This window comes from Centroberyx gerrardi, chromosome 7 (assembly GCF_048128805.1).
Source record: "Centroberyx gerrardi isolate f3 chromosome 7, fCenGer3.hap1.cur.20231027, whole genome shotgun sequence".
Taxonomy (NCBI): Eukaryota; Metazoa; Chordata; class Actinopteri; order Beryciformes; family Berycidae; genus Centroberyx; species Centroberyx gerrardi.
Genome location: NC_136003.1, coordinates 26,707,802 through 26,734,353, shown reverse-complemented (window position 1 = coordinate 26,734,353; position 26,552 = coordinate 26,707,802). Strand labels below are relative to the sequence as shown.

The 26,552-nt window shown below is 43.4% G+C and overlaps 1 protein-coding gene across 2 annotated transcripts; it reads right to left on the bottom strand.

The window, feature by feature from the left end:
* Positions 1–3,427: 3,427 nt before the first annotated feature.
* On the bottom strand, positions 3,428–23,254 carry med25 (mediator complex subunit 25). 2 transcript variants are annotated; one of them, XM_071917178.2, is made up of 20 exons: positions 23,140–23,254; positions 21,993–22,142; positions 21,857–21,902; positions 21,601–21,725; positions 21,390–21,488; positions 20,529–20,649; positions 19,980–20,136; positions 18,237–18,361; positions 18,013–18,088; positions 17,312–17,592; positions 15,687–15,788; positions 13,288–13,373; positions 13,132–13,189; positions 12,878–12,985; positions 12,046–12,222; positions 7,995–8,108; positions 7,634–7,705; positions 5,205–5,375; positions 4,916–5,036; positions 3,428–4,072 (listed from the first exon to the last, which is right to left on the bottom strand). In XM_071917178.2, exons 2-20 carry the CDS (start codon positions 22,136–22,138, stop codon positions 3,969–3,971), a joined length of 2,289 nt encoding a protein of 762 aa, XP_071773279.1. In that variant the 5' UTR covers positions 22,139–22,142; positions 23,140–23,254; the 3' UTR covers positions 3,428–3,968. The 2 variants fall into 2 exon arrangements, with proteins under 2 accessions (XP_071773279.1, XP_071773280.1); XM_071917179.2 differs by lacking the exon at positions 7,634–7,705.
* Positions 23,255–26,552: the final 3,298 nt, after the last annotated feature.

Below are 26,552 nucleotides of genomic sequence, written 5' to 3'. Positions count from 1 at the left end.
CACACACACACACACGCTATCTCAAGACCTGAACTCTCCACAGCCTCCGAGGCCCTCGCCGCGCCCCGCTCAGTATCTGATGGTGAAAACAGCATGGCTCCGGCTGCAGAGATTCTAACCTGTGTGATGCCAAATTGAACATTCGGGCTGTCGTGACCAGCGAGCGAGGGTTGAGGGTTGAGCGCTCCGACGCTTGTGCCATGTCTACACCCTAAACGCTGTGTTTTCCCCCCACTGGAGAAAGAAGAGGCTCTCTTGAACACAGAGTTAACCAAGCTTGTATCGCCGCTGCTAAAGCCAATAGACCTCGCTTATCAGGAACGGCCCTATCTGGCAACCGCATCCATTAGGGCCTACAGTCCCATTGATCTTCCCACAGCCGGGCCAAGTGGACCTCAACCACCAGGCCCCCGAAGACAAATCCAATTTTAGGTGTTATATGCTCCTCCGACCCCAACCCTACCCCCCTCCTCCTCCTCCTCCTCTTCCTCTTCCTCCCTCCACTCCACCAGGTCCGTCACAACACGTTCCCTCTCTGCCGGGCCGAGGCTTAATAATAAGACCGGCTCCGCTGCTCCTCCATCGCTCGGCCCTGTCAACACCTCCTCCGGCGGGCCGTAAAACAAACTCTGCCCCCAGGCCTATAAACCCCATTACGCTGAACAGCACTTCTGCCACCAGGCTGTATAATCTCCATCTCTAACCCACGCCCCCCTGCCCTCCCCGCCCCTCCCCCCCTCCCCGCCCCTCCCCGCCCCTCCCCACCCCTCCCCACGGCTCACTCCCCCTTTCCCCAAGAAGACAACAAGGACAGGCAGCAACCAAGATGCCACACAGCCAATAACAGACAGCAGGGACATTTTCACTTTTGGTATTTAGCTGATGCTCTTATGCAGAATAGACTTTCCTCACCTTTTTAGACTTATATTTCAATTAAAGGAAAAATCCACCCTCAGTTCCGTGGATTTACGTTGTTAGATATCAATTTGTGATGTTCAATATTTTGTGTTGTAATTTACTGTTTTGTTGAACCCACTTTCCCTCAACCTGCCTCATCGACATCTACTTCAGTTAGTGATTTCCTATGTTTCCCAGAATGCCTTTTGTCAACCGCCAGAGAACAGATGTCAACTTGTTGCATCCAGCTGTGTGTTACACATGTAGGTGGAGAGAGTGATAGCGATAGCGACAGGATAGGATAGTAAGAGGAAGAAAGTGAGATTTCCAGTCAAGAAAAGCAAGTTGTGCCCCTTAATCAAAACACAACATGTCTTGTGGCTGCATTGCATTCTGGTCTATTGAGGCTGCTGTTGGTGGAGAAATTTCTCTCTCTGTCTTTTCTATGATGGATTTATCCCTGTAGGATTGTTGAACGTTGGTGCAAAATGGTGAGTCTGGAAAGAAGCCCTCGCTCTTTGACTGACACCAAAACCTGCAGTTTACCATTTATATTTTAGATAGCCAAAACAAACTGCTGGAAATATCTTGACATGATGGCACATTGTCTGCGTTTGGCCAGTTATCCACAGGAAGAAGAATAAAGAGGCACTTGAGCTGCCTAACCGCATGATATATGCCATAATCACCATGATACATTAAACATGACCAGCTATGCTAAATGAGGTCATTAATTAAGCTTATTAATGCATTAATTAGCAAATATTTCTGTCAACATACATGCACATAACACATGGGTGGTATTAATTTGAACTATGTATCTTAAAGCATTAAGGAGTTCTAGTGCTTTCAAGTAAACCAGGTTTTCTTCATTAAAATGCAAATTTATGCAGCAAAGTGCTCCAAAATCTAATTAGACCATCTACTCTATAGGGGGAACCTAAGTAAGTATGAGGTAAGTAAGTATTGAGTGTAAGTATGAAGTTTCTATTATATATTGGTCTTGGGTTATTGTGTTCAGAAGAATGTCGACAGACAGAGAGACAGAGAGAGAGAGAGACAGAGAGAGAGAGAGAGACAGACAGACAGAGAGAGAGAGAGAGAGAGACACCACCATGATGACATAATGTCCTGCATACCATGTACTACGGTGGAGATAAAAAATAGAATACACCCTCAAACAACAAAATGGACCCAGAAATACAAGGTACATTGCATCAAAAACTTTTTTTTTTTTTTTTACATTGTTAAAATGTTTTAGATTGGAATTTTCCTTTAAGAGTGTCTCTCATATAAACAGTATCAAACTGATGCAGGTTATATGAAGCTAGGGTCTTCTGGGGGAAAAACCCCCATAAAATAATGCTTTTCTGAAAGCATGATTAATCTTTCAGTTATTACGGTGGATGTTTGCCTTATGATGATCACGACTGCAGGTCACAGTTCACCCACCTTTATTTATTTACCGCTGCATCACTGGGTGTGTGAACCGTGCTGCTGGTAATAAAAAAATAGTGAAAAACTTATGAGCTCAGACAGGCACTAATAGCCAGATAGTGAGATAGAGATGGATAGATGGAGGGAGAGAGAGGAGAGAGGAAAGAGAAAGAGAGAGAATGTGAAGATAAAGCGAAGCTAAGCCGGGCTCAGAGGGCCGTCCAGTGATTAAGGGATGGGAGGGATGAACAGCAGCCACTGAGGGACTAGTGTCTATCTGTGTGAGTCCATGTGAAAGCGGGGCTGAGGAAAAGCTCAGAAACAAGAACCCACTGTCACGGTATCTTAGCAACCGTCTCTGTCTCCCAGGTGACAGGGACTGACATCACTTCCTGTTGGTGCGTGCGTGTGTGTACACAGTGTCCAAGTGTAAAAAAAAAAATTCTGCACAAACCGAGACATGAACGTGTTGTGAATGTGCGTTTGGGGGGGGGGGGGGGGGGGCAAAGTTCACGTGTACGTGCGTTCCCTGTGCGTGCGCAGCTGGCTGCGCTCTGCGGCGTCAGTACAGGTGTCAGTATGAGGTACAGCAGAGTTTTTGTTAGCATTTGGCGTGCAGGATTTGCACGCGTTGTGTGTGTGTGTGTGTGCGTTTGGAAAGCTGATCGCGGGCACATATGTGGACTCGCTGCCATGTGCGCATGCGGCCAGCCTGATTGTACGTTATGCCAGGGAAAACATGGCCAACTGATGCCATCTGGTAGGACTACTTGGCACAAGGCGACCCTCTATGGTTCCACGACATATTGGAGTAGTTAAAATTAACACTGTGACACTATTTGGCAGAAAACGACACTGAACTATCTATTATTGTGTCTATTTCAGTCTCTCTCTTTCTCTCACCTTAAGGATCAAAGCTATATTCACACAAAGAGAAGCTGGACTGTGGAGACTTTGGCAGGGGATCACAAGCACAACATCAACATCATCATCATCATCATCATCATCATCATCATCATCATCATCATCATGTGCATACACCAATAAACAAAACCTCTTCACAGTGATAAATGACTTTTTCAATTAGCTGAGCTCCTTGACAAAATTACTTTATTTTATCTTAATAAAACAGCCTTATCTATAATTTAAAAAAAGAAATTGAGCAGAAAAGTAAAATCTCAATTAAAAGAAGAAACAAACAAAAACAGCATTTCATATTTCAGTGATAAAACGTAAAACAGGTATTGAGAAGTGGGTTAGCAGAAGCACAAGATAGAACCACAGTGTGTGTTTCCACTGGGTTAGCCTGATCCAGTGTGTAACATGGAGGATTAGTGTGCAGTAGGAGTCTGTGTGTGACTGTTGGTTTGACCATTTACATGAAAAACTAATGCTTGTATTGTCTGCCACTAATTAACTTCAGCAGCTCAGTCCAGTAAAAAAAAACAACACATCATGATTCGTTCCTTAATTATGTTGAACATTTGTACCAATAAAGCAACAGAGCGAGTGCATGTGTTCAAACTAGGCAAACGGCCGCCAAGACAGAACTAAAAACATTGTACTGTGGAGGATGCAGCTTTTGGAGAGGATGCAGAGTCCAAAAAACAAAAAACAAAGAAAAAAAAAAACAGTCAGATGAGATCCATGAGGATCTCGTCCTCCATGACGCTGGAGACCTGGGGCATCCCAGGCTGGGCCACCGCCCCTCTCTGACCTGCAGCCATCAGCATCTGACCTGCAGATGATGGAGGAGGAGGGGGGGGGGGGGGGTTGCTGGTTAGATTTTCAAGGATGATGCTGATGTGTGAAGCCAAAGAGATTTCAAATCAGGACGATGATTACAACACGCAGGCTTCCTTGTTCATTGTACTACTAGATCACGTTACGATCCTATAATTAACTATTTGAGCAGATTTTTAGTGCAGCGTTACTTCCTTAATTTGAGCATTTTTTGGTTCATACCTTTACATCTACTTGAGAAATGTTTATTTTTGAGCGTAGGAAGAATGAGAGCTGGCATTCAAGGTCATTTTAGATTTACCTTGCCATGCTATAGCTTCGTTCATATGAGCCAAAAAGGAACCATCCCCAAACCTTCATCTGACAAGAACTAGGGTTCGAGCTATATGGGGTTTTGAAGGCTGATACCAATATTTTTTACACTGAAACTGCCGAGATGTGGTGTGGAATCTGATCAAAATGTCACATTAGAATCAGTTCAGGTTAAGGGCTTCCCATAGACAACTAGTGTAGTATTGATCAATTATACTATAGATAATCAAACAGACTGCATCATATCCATCATTTCGGGTGTGAACGGCAATCACTGGCTTTTGATTTTCAAGGCCAATATCGGCAAATTGATCCATCAGTCTAACCGCAACACTAACCCATCAAACTGTCTGCAAGGACCAGGGCAAAACATGTAATCTGTTAAGAACTGGGGGGGTGGAAACATGCACAAAATGTTTCCAGACACAGTACTTCTACTTCAGTGAAATGTTTCTGTACTCTTTCCACCTCTGTGTGTGTGTGTGTGTGTGTGTGTGGGTGGGTGGGGTGTGTGCTGATACCTTACCTGCCAGAGGCTGCCTCCACTGGCTCTGCATTTGAGCCCCCCCTCCTGGCGCTGGGTGGACCAGCTGCGGGCCGATACCCTGGTGAGGCATCATGCCCGGCATGTGGGACACGCCGCCCTGCTGAGAGAGACACGCAGACAGAGGAGCCACGTTAACCTCCGCCAAGACTCAGATATCCAGAGGAACAGCAAAGGTCACTTGATAACCTATGACACATATTACTGCAGGGTGAGTCATTAACTGTGGAAATGGCCATTTACTGAAATGGGCAATTTGTTGCTCTCTTACTGGCTGCTGCTGGCTGAGGAGAAGACTGCGAAGCTGCGGATTGGCTCCTGGGTTCGGCAGGCGGAGCATGGGGCCCGGGGGCGGGGCTTGTCCACCCTGAGCGCCCTGGTTGGGCGGAGCGCCGCTGACCGGCGGCTGCTGGTTGGCTGGGCCGGCCGCCCTCATCGTCATCTGAAGGAGTGTCACACAGTTCAAGTGGTTTTATGCTATATTCACGTCATATGGGAAAAAGAGTTGAATGATTTGACTGGTGAAAACGACTTGGGAGTGTTTCACGTGTTTCAACTTGTTTGAGTCCGTCAAGACGACATGATTGAAGTTTTTCATGCTTAACATACATGTACTTAGCGATGATACATTTACGCTCATGATTAACAGCAAAGCAAATATTGCAACTTCAACTAAACACGAAAAAACTTTTTTTTTTTCACTATATGACGTGATGAAAATCATTTATTTTGTTCGTTTCATTTGAAATGAATCCATCATTCCCTACACTAAACTGCATATTTTTCCTTGATGAAATCGAAATTCAGGAAGGTTGTCAATGGCCAACCCCTGTGTTCCCAGGTAGTATTTACCAACTGAAAGCTGATGTGAAAGGTTTTTCCAAATTGGAAGCTTGTTTCTACCATCTTTCCCATAGGACAGGGGTCGGCAACCTTTACTATCAAAAGAGCCATTTTTGGCCAAAATAATTAATGTCCTCGATTTGCTGACTGGTGATGTTTGTTGCCATTTTTATGGCCCTGTCTTTGACAGTCTTTGCGGAGAGGGGCATATCTTTAATTGTCTGTACTACCTCAGTTTTGTTTTTGAAGTCTGAGAATAGATGCTCTGATATTTTAATGAACGATTCTTTCATGTATTCACCGTCCGTGAACGGCTTTCCACGCCTTACTATCTCCTGAGCTGCCACAAAACTAGCAGCAGTAGTGGAGTTTGGAGATTTGATCCAATTCTTAAAAGTACATTTGCTCTGCTCTGCTTTCCGCAGCAGTTCCGAAATCGTTCTCTTTCTCTCATCCCCAGCCGGATACTTTTCAGCAAATGCAGTGTGCTTGTTCTGGAAATGTCTTTCAATATTACTTTTTTTGTTGTTTGCTAATTTCTCGCCGCAAATCAAGCATACCGTAAGCCAGCAGCGTTGGCGGTGAAAGCAAACGAATCTGTCCACGCACTATTCTCTATTTTCCTCCGAGACTTTTCTTTTTTTGGATTTGGAATCCATAGCTAGCCTAGCTAGGGAAACTCAAGACTAGCCACCGCTACTGAGGTTCGGCAAGGGCCGTAGACGTAGGCTATGATGCACATTTTAGTTGACTTAAATGTTAAAACTTTTTTTTTTTTTTTTATTCGGTGTATAGGCTACACATTTTTACAATTGGAGAATGTAAGAATCACTTTAGGCCTACAACAATGATAAATTTAAATTAAAATGTTAAAAAATAACCGTTATTCATTTCCATATAATTTTTTGTCAAAGCATCAGGGAGCCACTGGGGAGGGGCTAAAGAGCCGCATGTGGCTCCGGAGCCGCAGGTTGCCAACCCCTGCCATAGGACATTAATGCAGCATTTGAGGAGAACACGACAGGTAACAGCTGTGCAGCGTGGATACACACATAATATTTTGACCAGATCTATCTTTAATTCAGCCGAACCAGAAAAAAAATCAGAAAATTTGGTCATAGTTTTTCCTAAAAGGCTTTTTTGAAATCTTTAAAATTTGGATAGGTTCAATCTTGCAGTGTGGGTTGTCCCTGAGCAGAGACATCCCATCCCATCCCTTCACCTCATGCTCTACACATAGAAACAGTTCCCATTCATTAAAATATTGTATTATAATATAAATATGTTATGCATGCATGTAGATAAACATGAATGAAATGTGTCTGAAAACAGTAACATCAGTGGCATGCGACGCAGTGAGCATTCAACAGGGATCATACAGTTAACATGCTGACTGGAAAGGAGCTGTCCACCGGCCTGGTGCTGAACAGTGGGAAAGGAGTGACAGTGTGTGTGTGTGTGTGTGTGTGTGTGTTTGTGTGTGTTAAACTCTTTTGTACATGTATCCAATAATACAGCCTAATAATACAGCACCAGGGTGTCTGCAAGTTTCAGAAAGCCAAGTTTAAGACTTTTTAAGACCTTATTAATGCAAACTGGAGCTGATTTTAAAACCATTTTAAGAAAACAAATTAAAGAAACAAAGCTGGCGAAACATTTTTCTGATTGAAAATAGCTAATGAAAGTTCTGAAAAAAAAAAACAAAAGACCTGATGACTATATTTAAGACATTTTCATACTTTTTAAGACCATGAATTTAGATTTTTTTCAAGGCTTTTTCAGACTTCTTAAGGACCCGCAGACACCCCGGAGCACATGTTGCTTGCTGTGCTTGTGCGTTACGAGGCCAAGTCTCACCATGTTGTTCTGCCTCTGCTGCTCCTCCATCATAGTGACCTGACTAACAGGGGGCATGCCCGCCACCACAGACTGGACACAGGACAGACCAGAGAGAAGGAGGAGGAGGAGGGGGGAGAGTGGTGGAAGTGTGAAAAAGAAAACCAAAAAAGAAAAGAGGACAGTGGAGGAAAGGGTTAACAGTAAGGCATGCAGACATCAGAGGTGCACCGGGACAGGAGGAGGCATAAACAACAGGCAGTGTGAGAGAGGAGGAGGAGGAGGAGGGGAACCGATGTGGGACTGCAGGCAGACAGGCCAGGCTGGGCCGGGCCAGGCCAGGCTGGGGAGGGGAGGGGAGGGGAGGGGAGGGTTAACGCACCTGCTGTTGGACGTTGCCATGGGAGACGGGAATGGGGCCAGCGGGCCTGTTGAGGAAGTTCTGGTTGGGTGGGACTTGGCCAGGCGGCATGGGACCCCCTGCACCACCCATACCCTGCAGGACAGACAGACAGACAGACAGACAGAGAGAGACCACTATCACATTTGTCCTCCTCATTTCTCTCTATAGTACTCATATGGTACCAGTCATACGGATCAACGGCATACATATACGTATATATATACACTACCAGTCAAAAGTTTGGACACATGCAATTTTCCACGTTTTAGAATAACAGTAAAGACATCAAAACTGTGAAATATCACAAATGGAATTATGCAGTGACCAAAAAAGTGTTAAACGAATCAAAACTATCTTATATTTTAGATTTTTTAAAGTAGCCGCCCTTTGCCTTGATGGAAAGGCAAAGGCTTTGGAAATAAATTCATACATAGGATCAACTTCACTATTTATATTTGTCTAAGAAACAAATTTCAAGCATTTAAGCATAAGCCTTTAGATCAGAATGGCTTTAAGAGAATGAAAAACATAGTGCATTCAATGGGTTGGGAGTGTGAAATGTAAATATGGGGGTTGGGCAGGCACTACATGAACTTGTTCTGGGGGGTTTAAAGATTTGGGTGATATGATTAACTTCAAATGATCAGAAGTGTGCTGGAGGGGATGTGCTGTATGTGTTTTGTATCAACGGCATATATTATAACCTTGATTTATCCCAGGAACGCATGACTGAACATGCATGCTCTTTTCCAGGAACGACCTGCTTCACATTCACAGCCGTTCACACCTTATAAAAGCCGCCCAGTGCAACCACAGCCTTGTTTTGTCTGTTGCTGTGCCAAGGCTGAAGTCCAGGCTGAAGACTAAAGGTGACCGTGTTTTTGCCGTCAGGACCCCCGAGGCTTTGGAAGGACTCGCCTCAGGAGCTCGGGCTGGCAGAGTCAGCATCATCTTTTAAATCACTTCTTAAAACTTACTTTTATCGTTTCACTCTTTGGCTCTTATTTAATTTATATCCTTGTTGCCTTCTAAGTTATTTATTTATTCCATTTGTTTTATCCCTATGGCTGCGACCATTTTTTTTTTTTATTGTTTTTTACCTCATTGTTCTTTCTGTTTTATTGACCTTTGTCATTGATCATCTTTATTTTTCCTGGCTGTGAAGCACTTTGTAACTTTGTTTTGAAAAGTGCTACATAAATAAAGATTATTATTACTATTATAATATTGTACTGTTAGCCACTGAGCTGCTCCACTGTAGCAGCTGGGGGTTAAGAGCTCCACGGCTGCTGTTGAGGGAGGGGAGACCGTCAAGGTCATCTATAATATCTCACAGAGAGAAAACTGTTGGCCAGTCAGGCATAAACACTCAGAGACAATACATACATAAGTACGTTTATGAAACAAAAACAAGTCTTTCTAAAAACTGTCGTGAATAAGTACAAAAATACTATAGTCGATACATAAAGATTAAAAACTGAAGAAAAATTCAAGCTGGACCTGGGATTTGAACCAGTGACCCTCTGGTGACAAGCTAGCTTCTCTAGGCCAGTGTTTTTTGGCTCCTGACCCCTTAAAACGAAGCGACACCCCATCACAGGTTGTGAACACTTCAACAGTTCAAAGAATGATTTTCCCTTTTCACGTTGTTTCATTTGATTAATTGTAAGAGGAGGCAGCGGCTATTCAGTAAAACTATTCAGTATTTCACAAGAAAAAAGCCAAAATTAGAAAAAAAATCTGAAAAAAATAGACATGATAATACATTTGTATAGTAGAAATGTTTTTTTCTTATCACATAAATCATCTCGCGACCCCCCCAAAATCATCCCGCGGCCCCCTGGGGCTTCCCGACCCGCAGGTTGAGAACCACTGCTCTAGGCTACCGCTGCCCCCATTTCTGGCCATAGGAACACACTGTGAGATGATGCACAAAAAAACAACAACAAAAAAAAAAAAACTAGCGTAAACACTCATCTCCTGATTGGACAGTCCCATTCAAACCGTCATGTATTCCATAGACGGTCACTGAATCGCACCTGCACATCTATTTGTGGCTTTGTTAGCCTGTGTTGATGTTAGCCATGTCAACTTACATATTTGACCCCCGCTGCTGTCAACACACACCAAGATGGTGAGAACTGATGACTTCAGTATGCTAAAAGGCATACGGAGAAACTGGCAGCAGAGCGACTGAATTACTGTGGGAGGCTTGTGTGAATCTATACTGAGGGGTTATCGAGACTAGGAGGCATAAAGGGTGTTGCATCCCTCCAAGCGCAATTTAAATGCATCCTCCTTGTTAACTATAGACAACAAATGTGATGGAAAAATAACAGCTTACCTGTCACCTTCCATCTTGCCGAATTTGAGCGAATCCCCCCTTGTCTGCGTTAGTACACGAGTGTCGTTTTCTGACCGCCAGCAACGCTACAACACACAGCTTCGGTTCTTTTGAGGGAAATAACGAAACAGCTGCCCCTTTATCTCTTTTATTGTCTATGATTTATCTTCCGTCTTTAACCCAGTAACCTGAAAAATCTTGGATAGAGATTTAGAGCCCATATCACATTTCAGGGAAAAACATTCAATTTTGTCTTGCTGTGAACAGAACAAACTCCAATCTAGTTCCCCAAGAATGCGACTCCAGGGCCTTACACAAAGAAAACCTTAACTACTAGTTCAAATTGAAATTTTAATCATGTTAAGATTGCTGTAGCGCTTCCCCATTAGCAATGCAGCACTGAATATGTGATGGCACACAAGAGGCAAAAGGGAAAAAAAAAAAAGTCTTCATTATAATTTCATGTCTTCTGCCTTCTCTAAACGCCCTGATGCACATACACACACGACTTCAACTTACATATAGGCTCTACCGCTCTTTTCAAAACACATAAAATTAGCAGGGTGAGTAAACATGCGCCATCAACGTTTATGAGAGCAGAAAGACTGAGGAGAAATGTCATCTAACTCGTGTAAACGCGCCAACGGGCTTTCGTCTTTAAACCGAGCCATACTGCTTTCTCTGAGATGCTGCATTGTTTCCCAGCTAAGCAGCTTCTCTGTCGCTGGGTGCAGCGAGCTAAAGTGCAGCCCTGACGGAAAAGACAGCTAATCTAAAGCAGACATTTTAAAGCACCCTTTCTCGGGGGATGAAGATGAGCGGAGATGGCAAGTGAAATTTCCAATATCATGCGCGCAAGGCGGCGGTGCTTGTAAACTGTAATGAACTGAGCTGCGAGAACTGACCCAACATTTACCCAGGGAGGCTGGAGGGAGGGGCCTTGTCTCTGGATTTCCTTCTCCTGTCTCTTAAGTTTAGTACCTACCACTCCGACTCTGTTTCTCCTACAGTGTCTCCCATACAATGTTAATATTTTGGCAGCCTGCCTGCCTGGTAAATTAAGTTTTGTTATAGATTCATTTCAGGTGCGGCCATAAACGAAGCTGCTGTTTGAACCTGGTGTTTCTCAATGCAGTTTTCACAAAAAAAACAAAAAAAACAACAAGATTTAAGGCTGTCAAGCTCTGAAAGCGTGTTAATTGAACGACAATGACCATAATACATTGCACCTATGACACAGTGCATAGTGTTGGTCATAGTCTACAGCATTATGTTAAGGAGGCAACCAATTTGACATAACCTGTATGTATGTATGTCACCCATATTTACTTTACTCAAGTAGAGATAATGAGATGGGACTGCAATAGTCAGCAAACGTTGCAGTAGCAAGTTAGCTAATGCTAGCCCCATTAGCTCATACTAGAGTGAGAGACGTTAGTGGCTGCTCTGAAGATACTGGCTCGCTAAATGAAATGTCAATAACAATGCACCTTAATGCCTTCAACAATGCGCCTCAATTCCCCAGTGCTCCTCTATAATGCCTCCTCATTATCGCCTCCTTATGGTCTGCCTATTCTACGGTGTCTCTTCTACCGCGGCTCACCATATATTCTCCCCCCCCCCCCATCCGTTTGAAATCTGTCTCTCCTCCTACCAGCTCCGCTCCCTCCTGCTGCCGCCACTCACCGCTCGGTGCTGCTGGACCTGCTTGTGGTTGGTGATGACCTGCCGGATGCCGTTGACGAAGCCGCTCTGGTCGTTGGGGATGAGGCCCATGAATATCCTCTTCTTGGATGAGTAGAGCAGCATCAGCACCCGCACTTCACAGGGGGAAGTCGTGTGGGGGAAGTGGACACAGCCGGCCTGCGGGAGGGGAGGGGAGGGGGGGGGTCGGAGGGCAGCATGAGGCCTTGACTTGGGACCCGTTGTAATTATGATATGGGCTTGGGCTTGAGGACATAACCTGGCTCCAAAGCTCCTTCGCCGCAATCAAACATATCAGTTTTATAAATTGAATGCAAATGGTATTAACTTAATTCATGCGGCGCATTCCCTGGGCCGTAAATCAAATTCAGACAAAGAGACAGAGCTCAGCTGGACTGAATACTATTAATGCCTCTGCTATTTCTCAATAGTATTACCTGATTAACATTCAGAGACAATGCACCACATCGACAAAACCCCTATCATTATGCTAGCCTTCTGGAACTGAATCAAACTAAACAATTAAAGTTCTTTTTTCTCTATACTGATGGCAAAGCATGTTTAAAATCCTATTATCTAGCTTGTCAGTGGCTAAATGTATAGCCTGGTGCCCCCTCTACAGTCTCCAGCACAACACTGCAACTCAGCCTCACATCCAGAGTCCCATCTACTGGAGAGAGGTGGGAGCTGCACTCAGCTGTGACTCATGGAAAATGTATTGAGGTATACTGAATGATAGATAAGATTAGGGACAAGGGGGGGAAGACAGAGGTATCTGAGGTTTAGGGAGAGGGAGGTTAACTCGACAACTTACAAATCCATTGGCCATTATGCGGTACAGGCCCTTCAGCGACTCCACATCTTTGTTGGTGAAGAGAAACTGAACCATTCGAGAGTTTCTGAAGAGGTGACCTAAGGTTGTCTACAGAGAGAGAGAGGGAGAGGGAGAGAGAGACTTGGATTTAGTTATGCATCATTTATAAACCAGTCATTCCTGCAAACGAGAGTCACCACAACACACCCCCACACTTACACATGCACAAACAAAGGCAGGGAGAAGAGTCTCACCAGTAGCTGTTGTGGAATCAGCTGCATGATGAGCTTCTGCGGCCACTGGTCTGTGTTTCTGTTCAGAGGCACAAACAGGATAGCAATGTTAAAATTGTGCACATGAAATACACCGCCCATCAGGTCTATGGTTTTTGATGCAGCTCGGCTACTCACAGATTCTCTCCTTGGTTGACTTGCACCTGACATGGCAGAGAGCGAGTCAGTTTGGTGGCTGAATCCATAGACGAGGCTTTGGGCTTCTGCAGGGATCAATACAGAGGGAAGGGGGTGATAGCAAAGTGAAAAAAGAGGTTAGAAAGTTGGCCTGCAGTACAGGAAACACGTGGATAACAGTACTTCAGGGTATCTGCAGATTTCAGAAAGCCAGGTTTAAGACTTTTTAAAGACATTTTAATGCTACCTATAATTGAATTTAAGAACCAATTTAAAAACCAAAATAAAGAAACAAAGTGGGCAAAACCAGCCTGTTTCCAACTGAGCATAGCGAATTAAAGTTCTGAAACTGTAAGTGGAGAGTATAAGAAAAAGGACAACAGAAGATTAATTGTTGAGGGACATGGTGTCCAGTTGTGTTTAGTAAAGCAGATACGTTGAAAAAACACAAATGATGTGCATGTTGTACTGCTAACCCTGTTCTGTATTAATCTAACAGTGGACATGCAGCGCAAAGAAACCAGACACTGTGTGGTGCAAAAAATAAGATCTGTAATAACTGGATTTAAGACATTTTAATACTTTGAAAGGCCTTAAATTTAGATAATGTATTCATGAATTCATTAATTCAAAGCTTTTTCAGGCTTTTTAAAGACCCGCAGTCAGACACCCTGTGGGGTAAAGTCCTTTTTCCAAGCAGAAACATCTCTGGAACATGAAGGATTGTCCTCACAGTCAAGGAATACAACTTTCTAAGGCCGTCAATGCACCAGTCCACTGGGAACACGGCCAGCACCGTTCATCTTCAGGGCATCAATACAGGATCAATGATTAATCAATCCCATATTGGTCAGGCCTGCTGTAGTCCCTGTGCTGCCCATTACAAATGCATTGTGCTGGGCTTTTCTTTAGCAAACAAATGGGTTATTTATGCCCAGGGCTTGGTAAGGCATGCAGTGGAGGGGAGCCAGAGATGTGGACAGTCACAAAACAATCCTGTTCTGATAATCTAACACATCTCCCGTGCGTTGGTGGTGGATTTAAAATGCTAACCAAAACATCATCAGAAGTTAACTCAGCATTTATTGGGAAAACCCTTTTAAGAAAAAATCAATTGAATTTCAACCAAAATAGAATGCAGCATACTGACAATAATGTACTCAGAGCAAGCTACAGCCAAGTGTATTGGTGTCTATTTCTTCAAATGAGTTTTAGTCTCTACAGCGTAATTATTCCAAACATTACAGATGACTCTGGAGAAGAATCACTTATGGAGCTGAAAGCCTAATGAGATGAACTGGAGGAGGAAATAGTGGATTAAGAGCAATGTTTCACGAGCGTCCGAGCGGTTTTTGGGACTATACGTTTTCAGAGGCAAGATGTAGGGTTTCCTGAGCCTCCCATTCTTACTCCTGTCCTATTTTACTTAGATCATTTTGACTAATAGAAGAGGGAGAATGAGACTATAGTCAATAGAGGCAATTGATCGAGTCAGTCCACCAAACACAAACACTTGAAGGGCTCATGAGTGTCGCATAAAAGCCATTAACATCCATTCTCCTGGCTCAGCACCGCAACTGTCAACTAAATCGATGTGTTGACCTTGAGCTAAACCAATAGCAGGAGAGAGGTAAAATGATGTCCAATTAATCATACTGTACAATAATCAGTGACAGGTCGTTATGAGACTCACCACAGTGAAAGGTTCAAGACAGTGGCGGTGATTGCAATATGTCGGCTAGGGCAGTGGTTCCCAACTCCGGTCCTCAGGACCCAGAGTCCTGCTGGTTTTCATTCTAGCTGTCTAATAGAGACTGACTTTAGACCTTGGACGCCAGGTGACTGCAATTAACTAGCTGGTAGCACAGAAAACCTGCAGTCCTCTGAACCTGAGGACTGGAGTTGGGAACCACTGGACCAGGGTGACTTTCACCTCAGAATGCTAGTAAAGGAACGGTTTCATTCCAAAATATTGTATAAACCTATTCATTTTTGGAAAGAAAAATGCTACTTGATATTCAGTTTTCAATATCTGAAGAACACAGCTTATTCCATTATCAAAAACATACGTATGCTGTAAGTAAAGATCTTAAGAGGAGTTTAATAATACCTCACTATGCGCTTTACTTACATGTAACCAATCTTAATCTCAATTCTGTCAGAGCAGGAGTCAACTTGGAATCAAACTCTTCATATTTCATTAAAAAGTTTACTTGGTCTAAGACACGTACCATGTAAACACAATGTTGTGAGTTCGAATCCGGCCCAGGACCTTTATTGCATGTCATCCCCCTCTCCTTCACCTAGTCTTTCCTGTCTCTCTCTACTTTGAACTGTCAAATAAAGGCAAAAATGGCAAAACAAATAATCTTGAAATAAATAAATAAATGTTTACTTGCCTCTTGCCACTCCAGAACGCCACTCCATGCTACAATCTTATTGGCCACTCCTTGCTGCTGTCCAATTGCATTGGCGTTGCCCTGAGCTCCAGACACACCAGGCTGTCAAGGAAACAGAGGAGGAGAGGATATATGTAGTCTACTGGCACAGTTTAGGAGTACAATAGAATCAAATAGAATCACTTTGCTAGTCAGAAATTTAGGTGAATTTATCAATACAAAGAAAAAAAAATACAAAGACTGATAAATTATGTCCACATAAGCACAAACATGAGGATTTTGTTCCGTAGATCTGATTAAACTGGAACACCATTAAATTTTAGCTCTCAAAATATGTTAATTCTTCTGCCCAAGGACAGTTCAGTCTGTATTACAGAACATTCACCACTGTCTCCTGTTACCAGAATGAATGAATGAATGAATAAATGAATGAATTGGAAAACAGAAAAAACAACAGTGACTGTACCCATGATGATTTTCTACAGAAAAGAGAACATTGTCTGGTTTTGATCAAATAGTAATACTAACATCTAAAATTCATTTTGATATTAAATTTGAGAAAAACAGTGCGAGTCTGCAAAGTCAGCTCTAGGCTGCACATTGGTTTGGCATCACAGATACAGTCTTGGTTCTTTGATCCTGAACTATGGGGACAGAGACATTTACTTTCACAAATATTAATATGATTACACAATTGATTTGAGAATATTTTCTAGGGCATGAGAATAACATATCAAGCTTTTAACTGAGTGGCGTTAGCCTGTAAAACTGTCTCCAAACTGATCTGGAGACAGTTTTACAGGCTAACAATCAATTGACAACAGGCATTTAATCAAAACACAATTCAAGTCGCCCATTGGGCCAATCAGAACATTAATGAAAAAGCCTGAGGGGGAAAACTGTTTTTCAAGAAACTCAAAATAGTGGAAAATCCAGTATGGCATACATTGATGATAGAGCAAGAGTAGCTGGATATGTGCACCAAATTTCATGTCATTCGAACTTATTTGTTTTTTTTACTTAAAATTCTACTATTTGCTCCAAACTCGCATGTGTTTGTAACAGTATTTGTAAACAGCAACTTGACACTTCTTAATCGTAGATGTGTAAAACTGCAGATTGAGAGTTAACATGAGCGCATTGCAGAGACTGGCATATTGCCCCTGTTCACCAGTTGGATTCCACTGGACACACTGCTCTCACTGTAGGTACAAGTAATCAATCCTATTGAAATGATAACATCACTCAACAACCACCGCCACAAGTAAATTCTCAACCTGTGGGAAACATTACATTTCTCTCACAAAGCTGATTCAACCTCCACAAACTTTTGCACACAGCACATGTAGACGTCTTATATTACGGCTATTACTCTGAATTTTGATACTGCTAACCATTTGACTGTGAAACACAAATGAACTTCACGGCGAAGACATGCAAATAGAACATTTCCAAATTTCACATGTATGTTTGGGATGGGCCCAGAAGTGTCAGACCACATTTACTAACGCTGAATAGCGCTGCCATCAGGACAAATTGGGAATTTTTCAAATGTCAGTATGTCAGGCACCATTTCGCCTGCAGTTGGTCATGACCGTTGTGCAGATATATTTATTATTATTTACCATGCCAGGTTGTGCTGAAGACACCGCCTGCTGATTCGCTGTTTGCTGCTGTTGAGGTGGTGCCTGTTGCTGCTGATTGGGTGCAGGCTGTCCCGGGGGCGGGACCTGCTGCTGCTGCTGCTGCTGATTGGGAGGGACTTGTTGCTGGGACATCATGGGAGGTGTTGTCGTGGTGACGGTTGATAGGCTGGGCTGGCCGGACGGGGCCAGCTTCACCCCAGCGACCGAGGGGAGGGTCGGCTGGCCGCTGAACGGAGGCCCTTGATTGACCATTGCTGGGACTGGAGGAGGGAGAGAAAACAGAAGGGAGAGAGGAATTTGCAAAGTGCAGAACATTTAGAAAGCTACAAGGACGACGACTGTATGGTTGGCCATCATGTCAGCCATCATGTAAACAAAAATCTCTCTCCTTAGCTCTTATTCTATTTCTTTTCCTTGCACTCGTTCTTACATGATCATTCTATGGTCACAGGAGCATTATAAGGCCGCTGTGGCTCTGACCTTTGCACTTATGGACAACAGCGTCTGCTAAACACCTAAAATGTAAACGTCAAAAACAGTGATGGCGTCTTTTGAAAGCCTGTTTCCAGACGAAGTGAGGATACACTTTACTGTAAAACACACAGACACACACACACAGACACACTGCTGACATAAAGTGATGTTGACAAAGGCCCACAGAGTGCAGGCCTGGTACTCACAGCGACTCTTCTGGTTGTTGGCTGCCTCCACGGCCATCTGTGCCGCCGCCTGAGCAGCAGTCATCGAGGGTGTATTCTGGCAAGAGGCAGATTAAAGGAAGACAATGCTGGGTAAAACGTTTTAGGGAAGGAACATAAACACTACTGTCTGAAACCGAGCCAAAACCAGACAATAGGAATTAGTTTCTGGGCAGCCGTACTCTGTGTGGCTGCTTAGTCATTACCTGATAAGGGTGGGCTGTGCTAATGGGTGGGGGGGCCTGTGAAGCTACACCAAGAGGCTGGCTGACAGGCAGGGGCTGAGGGGGGAGGACAGGCTTGAGCGGCCCCGGTCCTCCGCCTGGAGAGACTGGAAATGGAGAGAAAACAGCCCGGTCAGCAAATTATGTCTGAATAGCAAGTATACCACTTGATCGCTGGTGGAAATCAGCTTTGTGTGTGTGTGTTAGGTCAGGTGCATTCAAAAGAATGGAGTCGCACTTAACAACAAGGATATACTTAACTATATGACAAAAAATACTCGCTACTCCGGCCATCATCTGTGTCTGAATGAGGAGTGCAACTTAGCGGTTTTCCTATAATATACAAATGTGTTTTGTCCACAAATAAATGTTAGTTAAAAGATTATTTTTTGACCCCTGTGTTATTTGTTTTATGAACAGCTCATTGCCTGAGGCCAGGGTCCGAAGTTAATGCCCGCCAAGCACCAAATGCTGGTAAATTTACGTCTTTGCCGGATAAATCAGTAAAGGTCACCCGCCACACTGGCCAATAACTTTTTAAGACATAAACATTTGAATAACTTGGTTACAGAGTCTTTGGTCTTTGCCTGTTCTCAGAGTTTGTCCTTGCTGGCCACTACACACTCTCTCTGACCATGAGCCAATCAAATCAAAGCAAAACAATGCCTCTGTACCAAACAGGCTCCTGTTTGGCTGCCTGTCACACCGGTCTACACAAAGTGGTAGCATCTAAACTTGTGTATGGGTCCACTTGTAATTCCACCGTACGCCAGATGGCCCGCTTCAACCTGGCGGCTGAGACCGGCGCTGATGTAACCAGCACTCTGCTATTGGCTGAGATACTGAACAGAGTTAGAAGAGAACCAGACAAAACACAAGCAGGCCGAGGATTTATGTTTTCTCTTCCAAGATGTGATTTAGCATTTAATGCTTTTCTGTCCCTGTGCCAACATGTTTTGTGTTTACACCATGCATAGCTGCTGAAATAAGGATTGTTGTTGTAAAATATACAAGCAACACCCGCCGGGTGCCTTTTGCACTTGATTTTAGCGGCGAACTCCGCCTACGCCGCCTACGTCAGGCCGGTGCGCCCCGCTGTGAATAACAAGTGGACCCATTCTCTGCTGTCTGGATGGTTAATTAGCTTCCAAGGACAGATAGCAGAGCACTGAAAATGAGTAAGGAAACATATTTCATACATATTAATTTGTTTTGCTGGTAAAAGATATTCTTGACAGGTAAATTATTTTTAGTTCACCAGTCCTTGGCAGATGAGCCAAAAAGTTTATTTTGGATACTGCCTGACACCTACAGTAACCACATTAGTCCTTGTTATAAAGGACAAGGTGCAAAAGTCTTTTGTCCAACTACTAGTTTGTATCGTCTATTGACTTTTGGTGTTGACTGAAAATGCAATGGATTTGTATATTTACTCTATGATTTGCCATATGCACATTGTGAATAGATATTGACATTTGAATATGATTTTTTTAACTGAATTGTTTCACCTATCTTCACTTTTCACCCATCTCTTATCTACAGACACTGATCAAGGCCAGAATGTCAAAAACATTTTGTTCATCATACAATAAATAGTGTTAAAAATATCCTCACTGTAGAGCACAACCCCATTCTTTTCAAGAGACATTTTACGCAAGGATAATGGACACACTGGTCTGAGCCCACTGGCCCAGATACAAACTGCTGTCATGTCATGTTCCTCACCAGGAAGTACGATGCCTCTGACCAGGACCATGTGGAAGGGGTCTTGGCTGTAGTCTAGATGGGGTTCACCTGCCCCTCCTACTGGGGATGCCCGCTCATACAAAGCTCTTAGAGCTGGCAGTTTGCGAGGAGCCACCACAGAGAAGTGGATTCCTCTCTAAGAAATATGACAGAATTGAATTAGTACAGCATCCGCGAGTGGCAGTGCTTCGATGAAATACATTCCTCTTCAGGCTGTTTACCAACCTAAATCAAATCATACTACCCCTTCAAAGAATACTTGTCACAACAATCAAGCAATCATTTTCCTAATTTTCTTGCCTCCATAATGTGTGTTGATGCCTGGCTGTAAGTACCTAACCAAGACAATATCTCAGCACCATTACTCACATGTCTTTTTTTTCTTTAAACTTTTTATTGAGGAATATAGTGGAAAAAAAACGACATTCCTGATATGCATTTTTCACAACAATTTACAGTTTTCACAGCAATTATCCCAAGCATAGAAGAAAAAAAAACACAGGAATACCCCAATGTTACATTACTCACATCTCTGATGATCTTGACCAAGTTGTCTGCTGTGCAGCCGGTGTAGCTGACACTCTCCACAGCAGGGAGCAGGTATGGGGGAGAGTTACACAGCAGCACACACACCTTGTGGGTTTGACCTCTGGCAACGGCAGAGAGACAGAAAGTGATATGCTTGGATGTCCAATACCTATAATGTGTCATCATCAGTACCTGTAAGAGCAACTCACAGGGCTTAATGTGGGGTGTGCAGCTTGTGCCAATGCTACCTTGCCAGCCAGGTCCAGGCTGCAGCAGAGCGTGTGAGTTGGGCTTTCATGGCACTCGGAAGCGTTTGCCCCCCCTTGCAGACTGCAACCCTCCAATCCCCATTTTTTTGACAAGCCAAACTGCACACTCTGTACATCTGTTAAGTTAAATCATCCAAAAACTAGATCCCACCATCATCCCGCAATTCCTTTTTCTCATTTTTGTTTTCCCTCACCCTTCATAGATCATCAACTTCTCACACTAAGCTGGCTTTGATGAAAAATGCAAGAAAAGTTTACTTTGTCCAGGTGGAAGTGGTACCACTATTATGAACCTATCAAGCAAAAGGATGACAGGAACATTGTAGATCGATGCTGTTTGGTTACACTGTTCAAGTGTCAAGGTGAGGCAATTGATTGGTTATACTGATTTTTGAAGACAAGAGAGGACACAGCCGCCAATTTTGGGGTGTAAAGTAATGTAACGACTAATAAAGTGATATTATTACTTTTGAAATGAGTAATGGATTACTTTTTCACTAACAATCCCAACTTTGGTGGGTCCTTTCAAAATGTGGCTATTATGTCTATGAATCGTTAAGCAGTGTGGCATAAAACAACAAGACTGCCTTACATTTGCTCCCTCATCTTCTTAAAGTCATCAAAGAGCTGCAAGGCCACAGAGAGTCCCTCAGCAATCAGGCTGCAGCTCTCTGCTCCACCTCCCATGAACCTGCGTAGACAAACAGGGGATAATCTTTAATATTCACAAATTCATGTCGTCTGGGTATATCCCTGTTATCATAAAACAGTAATAATCAACTGTTTAATTTTCAACAACATACTGGATGCTGTCGATCCAAGAGACAAACTCAAAAGCAGAGCTGGTTGGTGCGTGGCACTGGACGTACGACTCAGGAGCACAGTCCACTGTGTTGAACACCACCAGACCGTACTGTGTACCGCCATACTGGAAGGACAGAGGGGGAAGGGAGGGGGCATTTTATGAGCAATGGTAATAAAAGCTTTTCTTAATGTTTGCCCTCAGAAACCATAGACAGAGAGTATGAAACGTTGAATAAAAAGGGGAAAAAAACTCACATCTCCGCCAAAATCTGTTTCCGCTGGAGGCCCCCCATTAAAGTATCTGTGGTACATAAAAAAAACAGAGGCATTCAGTCGGGACTAAATGGGAGGAGTACCTTTAACAAAGGAGAGGGTTTTCTGGGGCACTTACTCAATGGCAGGGAGTATGTAATTTTTTCGCAGAGATTCAAAGTAGGGTCCAAGGTTTGCTGTCCCTTCAATGACAAACACCACATCTGCCACCTGGTTGGCCCCAGGCTTGGTGGAGGGCTCCATGAGTGCCGAACCCGCCACCATGGGTCTGGACATAAAGAAGGGAGAAATTTAGACAGTCAGTTTGAAAATGGCATATTTTCTTAATCCCACTGAGAAATGACCCAACAACAGGTAAAGGTGTGCAACGTCATTTTCAAGTCATCAAAGCTGCTCAGAGCTCCCATCTGTAGATAGCAGACCTGCTAACCCTAACCCGGTAAGTGCCACTATCTCTCGCGTGCCAAGAACGCTACGACAAACACGATTGAAATATTAGGTAATGTAATGTGTTCTTGATTTTTGGCAAACGTACACACCTCGTAGAACATGGCTTAAGTGCTTTTACGAATCGTTGGAAGCCGAACTTCAATTCGGCATATTTCCAATACAGAAAACAGCACTTTCTGTCAATATGATGATTTCAACCTTTAGAATTGCTTCGCCTCTAATTCCCACAGAAGCTTGCCTCTTATCTTCCTCGTTAGCAGCGAGGACCACTTACAAAAGTTAAAATTTTATTTAAATAAGTGCTGTTCGGTGGATCAAATGTATGCCGAATTTAGCACCGGACACTGACGATTCGTACAAGGTCTTCAGTCCTGGTGTAAAAGGTATGCATGTTTGCTGATGAGCCAGGCAACATTAAATTGTCAGGTTTGTAATAGAGGTTGGCTTGACGCTCAATCCATACAAGAAAGAATTGTACACACTGGGGCTAGCCTGGCTATACTCAACTACGTTGCCATACAAGCTATTATATCCAAGCTACCTACAACACACCAACAATCACCCGCTACTATTTCATGTTTGTGCTTTCAGGTATGAGTGAGTTAGGTGAGTTAAGTTTGGGGCATACAAAGGAAAGCTAAGGCTATCCGACTAGCCAAACAAACTTGCCTGCTTCATTTGCTTTCCATTCAAGTTAGCGTTGGCTAACGTTAGGTGGCTAGCTGAGCTAACTAGTTCAATTTGCTCAACTAGAAGCTATCATTTGGCTAGCAGTCTAACATAATAGCTAACGTAGCTAAGTGATGTGGACTCACCTGGTACACAGCTGGCCACCAGGTGAATCGTGCGGTCGGTTAAACCCAAATATAACGTGAAACCAGCCAAGATTAGCACTAAGCACACAGAACAGCTAACAAAACCATTTGCTGTATTTTGACAGGGGCGGAAGTGAGCAGGAAGGCGGAATCTGCTCACACACTCTGACATCGATAGTTCACGCCTGCTCAAACTAGATCCACTTTGAGCATCCCCTTAATTTGTATATTATTTGTGTATAATGTCTGTATTTTATCTGTTATTATTTATATTATGGGGCTAACGCAACTGGCATTAGCAACAAGTAGTCATCGAGCTAACGCTAATGTTTACCATACGATCAAACCAACCATTGACCAATCGAAAGTCGAGCAATATTGGATGATTGACTTGCAACTAAAACAGTGATAAGATCATAAACTTTTGACTAACTAGTGCTTATATCCAGAGTAATGGATTTAAAGGTCGTTAATTTTAAACTAAGGAACAAAAGAACAAAACATAGTCTTATCCATGGTGATGAACCATAGAGAGTGCATTGATGTTATTATAGCAGTGTCACAAACAGGAAACCTTGTTTCAGCCTGACAATCAGTATGCTACAGAGAACAGTACAGTGTCTCATTTGAACTAAAACATTTCAAGGTGTTCCCTAAGTATAGTATAGTATAGTAGTCTAGCTTCACTGTTGGAATGCTGTTCATTGATTTTGTCCACACACATTTTCTTGAGCAATTTTCTACTTCTACTTCTCCATGAGTTAAAAGAAAGCATGGATAAAATGTTGCATAAGTGACACTGTGGCAGATTAATCTCTAGTTCAACATTAATCCACTGTTCCGACATCATTATTCTGGTCATCATGCTGTTGTGTGTGTGTGTGTGTGTGTGTGTGTGTGTGTGTGTGTGTGCGTGCGTGCGTGCGTGCGTGTGTGTGTGTGTGTGTGTGTGTGAATAAAATAGGTAATGAGCGCTTATTGCGGAGACAATAAAAACACTGCATGTGTCATTATCCCCATAGGTTCCAATTAGCAGTGTTGGAACTGTACCCAACTGAGGTGGCTGCTGCCTAGCTCTATTTTTAAGCTTGGATGCTTTCTATTTTTTCTCCTGTTGCATCTCTACGGTGCTAGCTGCTGACTAAGGAATGCACTTAATAAGACACACTGCACACTTGGGTGCATAAGGTCTTAAGTGAATATTAGTTTGGCTTAAACCTCACCCTTAGCAAGTGCTACACTGGTGACAGTAGTGGGATGGCACTGATAGTCTAATCTAGTCCAGTCATGTTTATTTACATAGCCCTTCTCAAAGGGCTTTACAAACCATCATATTCATACATCACTACCATAGTTTTGACCGAGGGCTGCCAGAGCCAGGGCCAGTTGCTTGGTTGACAAGGGTCAAGAGGAAAACACCCCTCACCGAATACCTTTTAACCTTCACCAAGTCCCTTGCAGAGAAAATCTAGCCAATGGCATGATGTCTGAGCCCATATTAGTTGGAAAATATGGGGTCACACACGATAGAACATTTCTTTGTTGAGCACTTATTTTACTCCATGATGGACAGAATGCTTTCGGCCCTCCGGCCTTCGTCAGTGTCTAATAGTAACTAATCATTTTCCTCTATATTAAGGGAAACTTAATTGTCACATCAGGTGTATGGAAAGACACAGGTGATGTCATCATCTCTTCAACATGATCTCGTTACAACATTGAATCAACAAAAATAAGTAACTCCAAAGTATTTCATATATACAGAAACGACTTTCAAAATACTCTATACAACCCTAAGACCAGCCCATTTTACCCAATGTCCCTTGGAGCATGTTACAGTTTGGAAATGGTCATTTGTAGAGAGAAGCGTGAATGTAGATGTGCTCTTCCATTGAAAGTCATAATGTAAAAGTTGTGTAAAGACTCTTGAGGGAAAGGAAGAGCAGAGCCTGGAGCTGCTCAGACCTGGAGCTGCTTGACTGACAATGCATTGGAGACTGACTTTATGTGGCTGTGGGGAAAGTGCCTAGGGTTTTCAAGGGAATTGCTCATTCAGAACTGTGGGCGCTACTACGAAATAAATATAATTCATTGTGAATGATCATACAAAACTTCCATGAGTCCATGAAGTTGGTTTCCCCTTCGTTGTCGACGGAGCGGCCCCAGGCCCGACAGATGACATTAAACATTAAAGAGCTTGACTTTCTTGTTTCTAATTTTGGAGAGAGTTGTTTATGTTGTGGACTGAGCTGTCCAGCACTACAGGAATACAACATGTGTTTGAGTGGATGTTCCCTTTATGTTTGAAATAGAAGTCTGCAGGTTGCATCATAGAAAGCTGGAGATTGCTAAGTGCTGTTGAAGCATATCTCCAGGAGATGTCAGCAAATATCTACAGTACGTACAGTATATGTCTGGCCTGTATCAGAGAGACAAGGTTATAATAGAGTGCAGCTTAAAGAGCCTTTATCCTCACTGAGAACCAGAATGCATTTGTGTATCTGTATATTGAGATTGCGTGAAGTTACATAAAGGAAAAGCTCCAGCAACAAAAGCTACAATGTAGTATATTTTTTTCTGAAGTATCTATTGGCCCTGTACCTTTGTCTTACTGATATTTCAAGTATACACACAATATCAGTGATTTGATACCTGAAACACTGAATCTAGTCTTGACTGTTGCTTAGCCGGCCTACAGGTTTTTGCCAAATCTATCCGTTCCATTTATGCTGTAACCTTCCTCTCCAAGACATACCCGTCCCCTCCAAAGCCTTTGCGCTGAAAACAAGAGCATAATTACTGGGGCAGCTATCAGCGTGCTAACCTGCTGTCAAATCAGCACAATGCGCCGGCAGCTAACCCGTAGTCAGAACACATCGGTGCGGTGTTTCTTTGGGTCCAACAATAGCATCTATTCCCCCGTGGCAGTGCCAGCCAGTCAGCACGCCGGAGCGTTCAGCAAAAGGTCTTCAGAGCTCATCAAACTCAAAACCTCCCACAGAAACAACTCTCTGAATCAATTTAACCCAAATTCTGGGGAGTGCACCAAGCTGTGGGCTCAAGCAGCTTTTCCATTTAGGCATCAGTGACCAGGGCCGCTTGGGTGCCGGCTCCCAGTGACCTGAGAGAGGTTCATCTGAGGGAGGGTGTGTTTCCCCGGATGCCCCCAGGACCCAAACATTAAACCCCCCACATAGACTTTCATCCTGACTGGAGCACCGTGGCCAAATTAAACCGACACAAAGGACAGTGTGTGTGTGTGTGTGTGTGTGTGTGTGTGTGTGTGTGTGTGAGCGTAGGCACCCCTTTGCGTTGGAACTTTGATGCTTTCTGCTGCTCAAAGGGAGTTGCTGTGTGTCTCACTGTTTTGAACTTCAATACACACGACTCCAGCGGCTGCCAAGCAATTACAG

What these genes read in the sequence shown, in the direction of transcription:
- med25 (XM_071917178.2), bottom strand. Translation starts at nt 22,138, where the DNA reads ATGGTGGCGGGTTCGGCACTCATGGAGCCCTCCACCAAGCCTGGGGCC. An exon ending in GTCAACCAAGGAGAGAATCT is followed by an intron (nt 13,190 to 13,287) that starts GTGAGTAGCCGA and finishes GCCTCTGAACAG; the next exon opens with AAACACAGACCAGTGGCCGC. An exon ending in TCCTCAGCCAGCAGCAGCCA is followed by an intron (nt 5,037 to 5,204) that starts GTAAGAGAGCAA and finishes TGTCTCTCTCAG; the next exon opens with CAGGGCGGCGTGTCCCACAT.